A 14,547-nucleotide genomic window follows, 5' to 3' on the forward strand; every position below is an offset into this window, starting at 1 on the left:
ATGCTGGGCAAAGGGGCGTGGGAGTTGTCGGAGCTAGTTTTTTTGAAACAAACTTAAAAGTGAACCATTAAGATAGGAGAGGGAGACAGCAAAGCTGCGTCATGACAGGTGTCATTCAAGGACCGTGACAGCACAGACGGCTGCTGGGAGAGGCGATGCTTTGCGGAACCCCGGATGCACCAGCACCCCACTGGCAGGGCCCCGGGGACTCTGTGCCCTCTGGTTTCCTGGTGTGTGGGACAAGACAAGGCTGTCCCCCCAATCTGCAGGCTGGTCATGGTCCCTGCCGGCACCACCAGGGCCCCAGGTCGTGCAGCCTGTCTTGCCCGAGGGAGAGCCAGAGTGGGGGGTCCTGGGCGATCGCCCTTCTCAGGGTACAAGGAGGGTGGGGAAGGCAGGGAGATGCTGCCCACAGGGCCACATGATGGTTCAGACCCTGGGGACCGCCCCTGTGGCCATCAGACAGAACGTTCGCGATGTGTGTGGTGCCAGACACAGAGTGCCCCAGATCAGGCGCGGTCCCTGCCTTTGTCTGTCCCAGATCAGGCGCGGTCCCTGCCTTTGTCTGTCTGTCCCAGATCAGGTGTAGTCCCTGCCTTTGTCTGTCTCAGCCCTTGTTTGCTGACCAGCAGCCGCTGCTCGGGGTGTGGCACACGAATCCCGAGACGGTCTCAGGCTGTTCTTTGAGACTCATGTGAATGCTTTTCCCGCAACAGGCTAAGTGAACTGATAACTTATTTCTGTGTGTTAACTGGAAATGCATTTACACACCAGGGATTTTAACCAGGGAAGCTTCTGTGTGTTAACTGGAAATGCGTTTACACACCAGGGATTTTAACCAGGGGAGCTTCTGTGTGTTAACTGGAAATGCGTTTACACACCAGGGATTTTAACCAGGGGAGCTGCAGTGCCTGCACTGAGATTCCAGTTATTTCCAACCTAATGGGATCTTTGGAATGAATTTCAATGATGGAGTTTTTAAAGCACAGATGTTTGGATTGAACATCAGTTTGGGTATTACCAATTTTATCAGCTGATATTTTATTAATTTTTATACCCACAGCCAAAACAGGTGGCATTGGCTTCTGGCAGCTTGGGCCTGAGGTTATGCAATTGCCAGGGTTTGCTGAGGGCTGTGGTGGTGGTGAGGTCTCCCAGAATTAGGGGAAGGGGAGAAGGCTTGAGTGTGGTTTTCGGATGCGTTGGGTTTAAAAGCTACTCTGTGCTCATGAACTGCAGCTCTGGGAGAAATACTCAGACCCCCTGAATCTTAGTTTCCTTGTCTACAAAATGGGGGTAGTAAAAAGGGCCCCGCTTCTAGTGGAGCACGGAATAGATAGGGGAAATAACATTCAAATGCCACCTGCCGCAGGGCTGGCCATTAGGGAGCCTGCAGCAGCACGGTTCTCGGTCTGACGGGGACTGGGCTTCGCCACTTCCTCGGCTGGGCGCTCTGAGCGGCTGCCCTGCCCACTCAAGTCACGGAGCCTCCCTAGATCCGCTTCCTCCAACGTGGGAAAGGAAGGACAGCTCTGCCATGGCTTTCAGATATGAAAACACTGGACACAATAATTTTAAATATAAATGCAAAATCTCTAATCAAAGAGTTTGGGAAAACGGATTCATCTAAATCAGCCTGAAGTCTAAACATGTGTGTGTTACTGACATGCTCATATTCCCACATGGCACATGTTCCTAGCGTGTGACTTCTGTGTGGTGTGTTCGTGAGGACACACATGTCCTTTCTCAGCCACGATTGGAACTCTCCATCCCAAGTCCTGGCTTCAGACCTCACATCCGTGGGCCTGAGAGAAAGGTGTCTGCCAATAGCTTCAGGCTGAGGATGGGCATATGCTGGACCCCACCTTCCTCTGAAGCACCCTTGTCTGCCATCCAGGAGTGAGAGGCACTCATCCTCCCGCCTGCCCCTTCCTGGGAGTGAGAGGCACTCATCCTCCCGCCTGCCCCTTCCTGGGAGTGAGAGGCACTCATCCTCCTGCCTGCCCCTTCCTGGTGCCTGATGTCTTGCAAGAGATGTGGATCCACAGGGATGTGCAACGCTGATGCTCCCAGAGAAGAACCCCTGGGGAGCTACACCTTGCTGGGCCTAAGAGGTTGTAAAATGTGCCCTCTTTTCCTTCCCTCCCTCCCTCCCTTCCTTCCTCCCTTCCTTCCTTTCTTCCCCTTTCCCTCCCCTTCCCTTCCTTCTTTTCCTTCCTTCACTCCCTCCTTCCTTCCTTCTTCCCTCCCTCCCTTTCTTTTTTCTTTCCTTCTTTTTTTTTTTCAGGGTCTTACTGTGTTACCCAGTCTGGAGTACAGTGATGTGATCTCACCTCACGGCAACCTCAACCTCTCAGGCTCTGGCAATCCTCCCACCTCAGTCTCCCAAGGAGCTGGGACTACAGGCGTCAACACCATACCCAGCTAATTTTTTTTTTTTTTTTTTGTAGAGATGGGGTTTTGCCATGTTGCCCAGGCTGGTCTCAAACTCCTAAGCTCAAGCGATCCTCCCGCCTCAGCCTCCCAAAGTGCTGGGATTACAAGCCTGAGCCACTGCATCTGGCCACACCTTATTTCATAAGAATGTCTTGGAGAAAGAAAAATAAAAACTCCATCACTTAAACTATGGACACCATAAAATATAAGATGCACCACAATTTCAGAAAAATTAAATACAAAAATGAATCCTAGAATGAAATACAGCATCGCTGCGCTGTAGGGAGAGACTAAGTCCTTTTCAGAAGAGCTGGGGAGCAACACTGGAAGTCGCCATAAGAGCAGGTGTTTGCAAATGCCACTCACGCGATGGAAACCACTGAGAGCCACATCCATGGGGTATTTGAATTATGGCACAGGAGTACAATGGAATACTAGGCAGCAGTTAAAAATGCGGAGATTGGTCTATGTATGGTGATACAGAATAATATTTTAAAACCTAGTTTAATGAAAACAGCCAAAAGCAAACCATGACATATACCATGCTTCCTGTTTGGGGAAAGAAATAGTGTGTGTGGCATAGCACACACATGCAGGTGTGTCTCACATACAGTTGCACAGCCAGGGTGTGTGTGTGGAGGAGCCTCCTGGGAGGAGAGCGTGGCCTTGTTATCTCACATGCAGGTGTGTCTCACACAGGCACACAGCCCAGGGGGTGTGTGTGGAGAAGGCTCCTGGGAGGAGAGCGTGGCCTTGTTATCTCACATGCAGGTGTGTCTCACACAGGCGCACAGCCCGGGGGGTGTGTGTGGAGGAGGCTCCTGGGAGGAGAGCGTGGCCTTGTTATCTCACATGCAGGTGTGTCTCACACAGGCGCACAGCCCGGGGGGTGTGTGTGAGGAGGCTCCTGGGAGGAGAGCGTGGCCTTGTTATCTCACATGCAGGTGTGTCTCACACAGGCGCACAGCCCGGGGGGTGTGTGTGGAGGAGGCTCCTGGGAGGAGAGCGTGGCCTTGTTATCTCACATGCAGGTGTGTCTCACACAGGCGCACAGCCCGGGGGGTGTGTGTGAGGAGGCTCCTGGGAGGAGACCGTGGCCGTGTTATCTGGGTGGTTGGAAGCAGCTTTCCCCACACGCCGCCTTTAACAGCATTTGGATTCGCGAAGCTGTGCACACGTCATTTTTATAGCAAAAATGAAACCTGCCGGTGCTGTTTTAAACAGCAGAGTTGGCTCAGTGTCCCCTCAGTGCTTTCTATGGCTTTTTCTTTTCAACTTTTGGGTGTCTCTGTAACAGGAAAGTGAAGCAAGGCACTGCCAGCTTTTGTTTACGATGCTTGTGGATTTTGTGTTTGTGTGTTTTAATCTATAATCGGTTCGTAAATAGACTCATTTTCTGATTCTCACGGAGGGGTTTGATTTGCGGATGGAGACCGAGTCCACCCTGTTTGAATCCAGCCGCGCCCTGCTCATGCGAGCTGGCCTTCTCTTCCATACAGCAGGGTGGAGAGGGAAGGCCACTTCCCGGTAAGCGGGCAAAACGGGTACTACGACCGTGTTACTTATGCTAGCAACAGTTCCGACTTACCTTAATTGGGTTTCTTTTCCTGAAAGGTAATTCTCAGTTAATTTCCCCACACCCACGGGTGCTGGGACCACACTCCATGGACGTGTGTGACGTGAGGCCCTTCGCCCCCGTGTGCCTGTCTCTCTAGTTCTTCTGACTTAAAGCACCAGTAGCAGCACGGTTAGTCCAGTTATTCGGAAGCTCAGCACGGAGCCACATTGCTGCAGCATAGAAGGCCACGGATTCCTCCATCAGCATGGACTACACTTCCCACAAAACGAACGGGGCATCTCTACGGAAAAAGCAAAGCGTGTCCCTACCCCTGGGACACCCCTACCCCTGGGACACCCCTAGCCCCAGGACCCGCCCACCCCCGGGACCCGCCCACCCCGGGACACCACTACCCCCGGGACACGCCCACCCCTGGGACAACCCTACCCCCCCGGACACGCCCTGGGACACGCCCACCCCCAGGACCACCAACCCCTGGGACATGCCTACCCCTGGGACACCCCTACCCCCCGCCAACATGCCTACCCCGGGACATCCCTACCCCCAGGACATGCCTATCCCCAGGACAGACCCACCCCCGGGACACGCCCATCCCCAGGACAGACCCACCCCCCGGGACACGCCTACCCCTGGGACACCTCTACCCCCGGGACACGCCCACCCCCGGGACACCCCTACCCCCGGGACACGCCCACCCCCGGGACACGCCCACCCCCGGGACACGCCCACCCCGGGACACCTCTACCCCCGGGACACCCCTACCCCCGGGACACGCCCACCCCCGGGACACGCCCACTCCCGGGACACCTCTACCCCTGGGACACGCCCACTCCCGGGACACCTCTACCCCTGGGACACGCCCATCCCTGGGACACGCCCATCCCTGGGACACGCCCACCCCCGGGACACGCCCACTCCCGGGACACCTCTACCCCTGGGACACGCCCATCCCCGGGACACCTCTACCCCCCGGGACACGCCCACTCCCGGGACACCTCTACCCCTGGGACACGCCCATCCCTGGGACACGCCCATCCCCAGGACACCTCTACCCCCCGGGACACGCCCATCCCCGGGACTTGCCCACCCCCAGAACACCTCTACCCCTGGGGACACCCCAATCCCTGGGACACGCCCATCCCCGGGACATGCCTACCCCCGGGACACCTCCACCCCTGGGACACGCCTGCTCCTTGCACTGAATGAATGCAGGGGTCGTTTCCATCAAGGGGAGGCGGCCGGGGAGTGAGGCGCCTGGAAGTGGTTGGCAGGGCTGGTCCGGGAAGCCTGGACCCAACGCGCCTGGGAGCTGGGAGTCCGTGGCCCCCACCTGTGAAGTCCACCAGCCTCTCTTGCCAGTCCACTCACACAGGAATCCTAAGTGGGAGCATAAAGACATCACCACTTTCCCCTTTCAAACCATCCCATAGAAGAAGACGCCCGTGGGGGTAGGGCTTGTATTTTGGATGCCCACAGAGATTCCAACCAACCAGGCTTTCTGCCCCGCCGCCTCCTCTCCCTGAGGCTGGGGCTTCCTCTGGGATTCCAACTCTGCCCAGAGGCGAGCCCTTTAATGAAATCACAACAAAAAGAGAGGCCCTAGCCAAGCGGCCAAGCACAGCGGTAAACATCGGTCAACTGCTGTTTTATTCACACCAGATGCTGCGTGGAAAAATCACGTCCAAATTTATTTTAAACAAGAGCAAGTGATCTCTTTTCCAAGACTCTCTGAGAGAGAACCTCATCGCAGGGACAGCACTTCCTCGTCAGCGAGCCCGGTGGGGCAGGCGCGGAAGGGAAAGGCCTTCTCTGCATTTGGACCTGGCCCACTAAGGCAGACCACAGAGAGACGCTGGAGCTGGCAGGAGGCCATTTATGTTCAGGTTTTCTCCGTGAGTTGTTTCAAAAAGGGATTGATCTTAAAATCTAGTGTGATTAAAAAGGTGGGCGGGGTTAAGAGCAATGCTGCTATATGTGTCCCGCAGGCCCCAGTGTGGACTGTTTCTCTGTCCAGGAACACACGACCCACTGTGGACATGGGAGGGTGGGGGGTGGGGGGAGGCGGTGCATTGGCCCTCACAGGGAAACGCACGCCTGGAGGCAGAGGCAGGACAGAGGGTCTGCAGCGGGGGGCCTGCTGGAGGCCACCGCCGCAGTTAGTGTTGTTGAAGTGAGTGAGTAAACAGCATTAGCTCTGCGACAGAATAAAATACACCGCCTGTCCAGGAGACTGCGGGTGAGTGCCACGCATGGAGGTCCAAGTGCGGCAAATCTACGCAGTGTCAATGTTGATGGTGGAGGACGGAAAATATTCTCGCAGGACAAACAATGTATTTTATGCAACAGTTAGGATTCTGAAATTGGAAACAGAGAGTTAGATGTGGCCAGTCAGGCACAGACCGCAGTGGAGCCTCACAGAGACACCCTCACCCAGGGGCTGCGAGAGGACCCTATGGGCCCCGGGGTGGAATCGGCTCTCTAGGGGGAAAGTGGCAGAAATGGCTTTACTTCTCCTCTGTGGACAGGCGGTAGAGAGCCGCGCCCAGGTCCTCCAGCTTCTCCTTGTCCTCCAGGTCCTGGTACAAGCCTTTGGGAACGAGGTCCAGGCCGTACAGCAACCCGAACAGGCAGCCTGCAATGGTGCCCGTGGCTGCGCTCTCCCCTGAAACGCAAAGGCAGCAGTTGCAGTGGGCTCCACCTGACCAGGGCCTCTGCAAGACCCCTGGGGCTGGCCGCCCCTAAGGTGGGCCAAACCCCAATTCTGCTGGGGGCAGCTGATAAAAGGGACAGGCAGGCCAGCGCGGTGGCTCACGCCTGTCATCCCAGCTACACAGGCGGCTGAGATGGGAGAATCTCTTGAACCCGGGAGGCAGAGGTGGCAGCGAGCCGAGATTGCCTCTCTGCACTCCAGCCCGAGTGACAGAGTGAGATCCTGTCTCAAAAAAAAAAAAACAACAAACCCAAAAACAAACAGGAGAGGGACAGGCGCTTCCCTTCTCCCTCCCTGGGGCAGGCATCTGTGTGAAGCGGTGTTTCAGCACTAAGAGTCAGTGAGGCGCCAGGACGGTGTAGAAGGAAGGCAGAGGGAGGGGAGCCCGAGGCCGCATGGTCCCACCCTTGAGCTGGGGTCACGGAGGAAACCCCTCCAGGGGCTGAGCCGGCTCTGTGCAGAGGCTTCCTGACCAAATGGGGCCACATTTGTGTTTTCCCAGCTCATGTCTGTGGTCAAGCTCAGCTCCAAGCCTCACTGAAGGGAGGCAATTTCAGCCAGTCTCACAGAACCATAACAGCTGCTCCCACAAGGCACAGGGTTGACCTTACGGGTAGGAGCTGCCTGGAGCTGCCACAGCCACTCTGCTGGGCTTCCTCCTCTCCCTCCATGGCCAGAGACGGCCAGGGCGGCACAGAGCCAGCACGGATGGAGCAGGATGCGAGCCCAGGACCTAACTCCAGGCCACAGTCTGTGACTTTGCACAGAGGCTGCAGAGCAAAGGACAAGATGACGGTGACCTTGGAATGGAACCCTGTGAAGGTGGCCAGCCTGAGGCAGCAGTGGCAAGGGCAGGAGCCCCCACACCCCCACACCCCACCTATTCTAAGGCTGCACTGCCCTCCAGGCTCGTGGACCAGGTGAGAGACTCTTGGTCTGCTGGAGCTCACAGCAGGCACCTGCAGCCGCACCTGTATCCTGTAATGTCCTCACATGAGCACGCTTAGGTCAGCAGGTGTACCCTGGAGCCTGTGCCCTCCCAAAGTGGGTTCCAGAAAGGAAGAGACGGACGCACATGCTGGGGCTCAGGAGGTGGCCCCTGAATGCCTGCAGTCCTAGGACACTCCGAGGGGGTGCTTCAGAAGGGCGCTACCCTCCAGGAAGCCACGGCCATTAAGGAACATCTCACCTCCATGAAACATGGCCCGGTGACACAGCTCAGTCCAGCTGTTTCCTGCTGCAAGGAGGGCGTCATAGGCTATCATGGGGGCGTCGTGGCCTCGTCTTCCCCCTCGACCTTCCGAGCTCCACTTCCTGTAGGTCTGACAAGAGAGCCGTGGGTCAGAGGCGTGTGCCCAAGTGGAGCCACTTCTGGGTACATTACAGCACAAGCTTTCTGGGCCCCTCCTAGTGAACTGCCATTTCATCCATCCACGCTTTCTGGGCCCCTCCTAGTGAACTGCCATTCCCTCCATCCACGCTTTCTGGGCCCCTCCTAGTGAACTGCCATTTCATCCATCCACCCTTTTCTTTTTGAGATGAATCTGGCTCTGTCCCCCAGGCTGGAGTGCAATGATACAATCTCAGCTCACTGCAACCTCCACCTCCCGGGTTCAAGCGATTCTCCTGCCTCAGCCTCCCGAGTAGTTGGGATTACAGGCACACGCCAGCACACCTGGCTAATTTTTTGTATTTTTAGTAGAGATGGGGTTAGCCACCCACCCATCCATTCACCATCCACTCATCCATCCACCCATCCATTCACCCACCCATTTACCTACCCATCCATTCACCCACCCTTCCACCACCCACCCACCCACCCATCCATATACCCACCCACCCATCAATTCACCCATCCACTCATCCATCCACCCACCCATTCATCCATCCACCCATCCACCCACCCATTCACCCACCCATTCACCCACCCACCCAGCCATCTCACCCATTCACCCATCCACTCATCCATCCACCCACCCATTCATCCATCCACCCATCCACCCACCCATTCATCCATCCACCCATCCACCCACCCATTCACCCACCCACCCAGCCATCTCACCCATTCACCCATCCACTCATCCATCCACCCACCCATTCATCCATCCACCCATCCACCCACCCATTCACCCACCCACCCAGCCATCTCACCCATTCACCCATCCACTCATCCATCCACCCATTCATCCATCCACCCATCCATTTACCTACCCATTAATTCACCCACCCTTCCACCAGCCACCCACCCATCCATATACCCACCCACCCATTCACCCATCCACTCATCCATCCACCCACCCACCCACCCATTCACCCACCCACCCAGCCATCTCACCCATTCACCCATCCACTCATCCATTCGCCTATCCACCCACCCATCCACTCATCCATCCACCCATCCATTCATCCATTTACCCACACATTTACCTACACATCCATTCACCCACCCTTCTACCTACCTTCCCTTCCATCCACCTACCCAACCACCCATCCATATACCCACCCACCCACCCACGCACCCATCCATTCACCTGTCCACTCATCCATCCACCCATCTATTCATCCATTCACCCACCCATTTACCTACCCATCCATTCACACACCCTTCCACCCACACGTCATCCAAAATCCATCTATCCATCCATCTATCCATCCATCCATTCACCTACCCACCCACCCATCCATCCACTTGCTATGCACTTATTGAGCACCACTGGTGTGCCAGACATTGCCCCAGTGCCAGGACAAGGCTTACCTTTTCCCTCTCTTCTGCGTCATAATTGTCGGGGAAGATGGCTTTATTTTCTGAGTCTTTACTGATTTTCCTCTCCTCCAAATAAAATTGCCATTTAGCTTCAAAGTAAAACCAGTGCTCCTGGTATTCTAAACATAAAGAACAAGGGGAGCTGAACACAATGGCATCCATGGAGTGGGGCGGAGGGCCCTGGGGCGGGTGCAGGGAGTTGGGGGTGGGGAGGGTGGGGGCGTGTGTGTGGCGGGGAAGTGGCAATGTCCCCTCTACCCAGCTGCAGGCATGTGGAGAAGCCGAGCACCTGTCCTGGAGTAAACAACTGAGCGACTGTCCAGAATTACCAACATGCTGACATTTGTAGCTGCTTTTTTTCTTTCTTTCTTTCTTTTTTTCTTGAGACAAAGTCTCCCTCTCGTCCCCCAGGCTGGAGTGCAGTGGCGTGATCTCGGCTCACTGCAACCTCTGCCTCCCGGGTTCAAGCGATTCTCCTGCTTCAGCCTCCTGAGTAGCTGCGACTACAGGCACCCACCACCACGCCCGGCTAATTTTTGTATTTTCAGTAGAGATGGGGTTTCACCATATTGGCCGGGCTGGTCTCGAATTCCTGACCTCAAGCGATCCACCTGCCTCGGCTTCCCAAAGTGCTGGGATTACAGGCGTGAGCCACCGCGCCCGGCCTCTTTTTTCTTTCTTTCTTTTTTTTTTTTTTGAGACGGAGTCTCTCTCTGTTGCCCAGGCTGGAGTGCAGTGGCACCATCTTGGCTCACTGCAACCTCCGCTTCCTCGGTTCAAGCGATCCTCCTGCCTCAGCCTCCTGAGTAGCTGCGACTACAGGCACCCACCACCACGCCCGGCTAATTTTTGTATTTTTAGTAGAGATGGGGTTTCACCATATTGGCCGGGCTGGTCTCGAATTCCTGACCTCAAGTGATCCTCCCACCTCGGCTTCCCAAAGTGCTGGGATTACAGGCGTGAGCCACCATGCCCAGCCTTTAGCTGCTCTGAAAGGACAGCAAGCAAGATGGAGATGGGGCAAAAGCATTCTCGTTACATTGTTGCATTAGCCCTGTGCCTGCAGAGCAGGGCGTGGCATGTTTCATTACTCCTAACTGAAATCCAAGCCCCTGAATGCTCTAGGGACTTCTTGGAGGTCATCTGGCCAAGAGGACGCTGACTCAGAAGGGAGTCTGAACCTGCAGCTACACACCCTACAGACCACAGGGAATCGCCTTCCCCGCCGTGGAGCCAGGAGGCGTGCAGCTGCCCAGACCTGGGCCCACTGCCCTCCTGCCTGCCTTACGGTGAGCACCCCTGCCCGCCACACCCCACCTCCTGCTCCCTGGCACCGCGGGAGCCACAGAGGGTGGGAGCCGTGCAGGCTGCTGGTGGCTGTCAGGCCCAAGGGACACGTGTGCCAATCACATGAGGTGACAGGGCACAGATCCTGTCTGCCTGGCCGTGGCTGGAGAGCTCAGGGTGCTGGAGAGCAGAGCTGGAGAGCTGCAGCGGGGAGGCTACGCTCCTGCCACAGAGCTCCAGGCCACAGGGAGGCCAGGAGAGCCCTGGACCAAGACCTGGACGAGGCTCGCAGGCACCCGCGACTCAGGCCCTCCGAAACTCTGGGCCAACTTGGTTTCACACAAGGAAAAGTCCAGCCCCCTTAGGGTCTTGTTCAGCAACATGAAATTGGAAGTGAAAGACGCAAAAGTAAGAGGGCAGCGGCCACAGGTGCATCCCATGAACCCACAGGGCCTGAAACTCCGGGTGGAGCGTCAACATGGACCTGGGCGCAGAGTGAAAGCACTGCCTCTCACCCGAGTCAGCCGGGGTTGGCCAATTCGGAAACAGACGTCTAAATACAAAAGCAGTGAGCTAATTTGTGAACTGTCCTCACTGCAGAGGGCCATGTCAGGTGGGCCGGTCAGAAGCCCAGAGCAGTGTTTCCGGAGGGTGTCCTACGGGACTTAACGATCTCTGGATGATTTTAGATGCTCTGTTAAAAAGGTTTCTGTGTCAAGGGAATTCATGAAACTCTGGGTTAAACAAATTTGAAATAACAGATTTATTTGGAGGATTGTTTCTCAGAGCTTTAAACTGGTATCTGTGCATTTCAAATCCCTAAGAGAAAGAATAAAGCTTTCTGAAGAACAGTCGGAAACATTCCATGAACACAAAGGGGAGGAAGTTTTGCTGGTTAGATAATTCCAACTGTTCTCAGAAAATGCTTTGAGGAAAACCGTTTTGAATACCAAAGTTCTGGGAGAACATTCGTTAATATACTGTGAATTCAGTAATGGCGTGGCCCCATGCCTGACTGCTCACCTGTTTCTAAGGTGGGTCAGGGCGACTCTCCTGGGGTTAGGGAGATGACTTAGCCCCTGGCTGCAGACAACAACCTCAGCTGGAAAGAACCCGGCACCACCGGCTTAGCCATCTCCCACCGCTCCCACACCAAACGGTAAGAGAGATGAAACCACTGGAAACAAAGTGTGCTGTGGCCTGCCAGGTGTGCTCAGCAGTCACGCTTCCTGAGGACGGCCTGGTCATGGGGAGCACAGAGCAGTGACTCAAGGAGGTACTGACTGTGTGTGGACGCTGACTTTCTTGCTCCCATCAGCACAGGCCTGGTGGCTGAGCAGCCCCTGAGCCACGTCCAGGCAGGTATCCATGCCTGCACCCCCGTGGAAAGCTGTGCACCGGACCCCCATAAGGCATTTCAGAACACGTGCCTGTGCCTTGCAGGGGAAATAAAGGGATTCACTGGTTTTTCTGTTTCTAGAAGACTTCAGACCAGGCGAGGTGGCTGACGCCTGTAATCCCAGCACTTGGGAGGCCAAGGCGGGCGGATCACTTGAAGTCAGGGCGACCTGGTGAAACCCCGTCTCTACTAAAAATACAAAAAACTAGCTAGGCGTGGTGACGGGCGCCTGTAATCCCAGCTGCTTGGGAGGCTGAGGCAGGAGAATTGCTTGAACCTGGGAGGCAAAGGTTGCAGTGAGCTGAGACTGCATCATTGCACTCCAGCCTGGGTGACCAGCCAGATTACATCTCAAAAAAAAAAAAAAAAAAAAAAAAAAAATCAAGAAGACTTCAGCCTGAGGCTGTTTTGAAAAATAAGCAAACCTGATCCTACATTCAAATCCTCCCTCTCCTTCTCCAGGACACACACACTGGATACATTATTTCCAATTTCCTCAACCATGCAAGGACGCCAAAGGCTGCATGAAGCTGCCTGTGCTCCCCCTGCCGCCCCCTCCCCTCTTAGACGGCACCTCCCGTGGGGTGGAAGAATCTTCCGGAACCGTCACGGATTTCCTAGTCCCATACCTGCTGTCCCTGCCTCCGGCCAGCCTCATGGGGCTCCTGAGGGAAGGGCCCAGCCCTGAGCTCGCCCAAACCGGCAGAAGCAGAGTTTTTCCAGGGGGCACCACGGGTCCCACTCACATCCCAATGGCTGCCAGTCGCTTGGTGCCGCGGGCTGGGGTGGACGGGGACGGGTGGACCCGCTGGAGGCAAATGTCCCCGGCAGACTCAGGTCTCTCTGAGGCTCCGGGTGGGGAGGCAAAGCCTCCCAGGTCAGGGCAGAGGCAGACCGGTCAGGAGCAGCATGGGGCCTGCCTGGCGAGGCCAGCTCTGCTCACATGGCCCGGACAGGGCCCTCCCAGTTCCATCTAAGAGCAAAAGCGCCTTGAAGTATTTGGGGGCCCATGGAGGGGCTGGATCTGTCCAGATCTGCTCTGAGTGCGGACTGGGGCCGGGGGAGCGGCTCACCTGCCGTGTGCCGGATGGTCTTCCTGCAGTACTCCTCTGCCAGCGGCACCGCCCGCAGCATGTCTCTCCCCCACTGGACCAGCGGCTTTCCTTGTGCGGCGAACGACACGAACAGGGCCGTGCACAGGGAGCCCAGGAAGCCTGGAGGGCAGGGAAGAGAGAGGGGGCACCATCACCTGGGCCGCTTGGGAGGGCCTGCGGCCGCCCGCCACGCTGCGTGGGACCCCCGAGGAAGGGTTTGCTCGTTTTCCGTCTTTCCCATGTTCAGGTGCACAGTTCGGCGGCATTAACCACGTTCACACTGTGGACATTCTCCATCCTCCCTGGAACTCCCCATCTTCCCAAACTGTAGCTCTGTCCCCACTCCACTCACCCCACCGCCCTCCCCAGGCCCTGGCCGCCCCCAGTTGACTTTTCTGTCTCCGGATGTGACTGCGCTGGGTGCCTGCTCCTCGTGGGACCGCACGCGATTTGTCCCTTTGTGGCGGGCGTGTTCCACTCAGGACGCATCCTCAGGTTCACCCGCGTGGCTCGCCACAGCTTCCCTTCCTCTCCGCGGCTGAATCGCATTCCGTGCGTGGACGAACGCATTTTGATTGCCCGTCATCTGTGTGTGGATGCATGAGCTGCCTCCGCCTTTGTCTATTGGGAACAGCGCGTCACGTAGACCGTTAGCATCCGTGGCCGGGGATTATCAGTTAACGAGCCTGTGCAGGAAGAAGGCTGAGGTGGGGGCTCTCCTGACTTGAGAGCGACTCCGCAGAGCTCTGGGTCCGTTGTGCACACTCAGGCGTTTCCTGTGCGGGGCCGACTCACTCGCCCTGCTGGTGCTTGGGGCTTTTCTTGCCTAACTTCTGGGCGTGCATTAGCAGCCGGCAAGCTCATCAGCACAGACAAGCTCAGAGCTCATCTTATAGGCACCGTCTCCCTTATTTTCTTTGGTATGTCAAATTTTACAACTGTTTACTGAAAAAGAAATGCATGTGAGTATATATGTATTTAATAAAACACGGTTAAGGAAGAAGTCCGGGAGGCCTGTCCTGGTCCATCTTCCAGGGCAGTGGGGAAAGACGGAGCCAGCGGCTTCTGGGGTACTGAGCTCACCCCGCAGTCCACACAGCCAGCCCTGCACCTCACGGAGCAGGTGGCACAGGGTGCGCAGCTCTCAGGGAACATGGCCACGTCTGGCCCCACTAGGCTCCCATCCACCGTTGCACTGGCCTCATTCCGCTAGTGTGCAAGCCATCAGAGAGGAGCTCGGAAGAGACTGATCTGAATTACGATGATCCTGGCCATAAT

The 14,547-nt window shown here is 56.2% G+C and overlaps 1 protein-coding gene across 19 annotated transcripts in view; it reads right to left on the reverse strand.

The window, feature by feature from the left end:
* Window positions 1-14,547, reverse strand: part of ADPRHL1 (ADP-ribosylhydrolase like 1) — a 55,326-nt gene that overhangs the window by 17,087 nt on the left and 23,692 nt on the right. For 10 of the 19 annotated variants that reach the window (XM_055360247.2, XM_063697587.1, XM_063697593.1 and 7 more), the window contains 4 exons: window positions 13,249-13,389; window positions 9,481-9,608; window positions 7,915-8,047; window positions 6,524-6,677 (listed from right to left, as the gene is read on the reverse strand). In XM_055360247.2, coding sequence (XP_055216222.2) covers window positions 6,524-6,677; window positions 7,915-8,047; window positions 9,481-9,608; window positions 13,249-13,389 — 556 coding nt within the window. Of the gene's footprint in view, window positions 1-4,024; window positions 4,348-5,643; window positions 6,678-7,914; window positions 8,048-9,480; window positions 9,609-13,248; window positions 13,390-14,547 lie in introns of those variants that run through there. The other 9 variants (XM_055360249.2, XM_063697595.1, XM_063697599.1 and 6 more) reach the window with 2 other exon arrangements.

This window comes from Gorilla gorilla, chromosome 14, assembly GCF_029281585.2.
Source record: "Gorilla gorilla gorilla isolate KB3781 chromosome 14, NHGRI_mGorGor1-v2.1_pri, whole genome shotgun sequence".
Taxonomy (NCBI): Eukaryota; Metazoa; Chordata; class Mammalia; order Primates; family Hominidae; genus Gorilla; species Gorilla gorilla.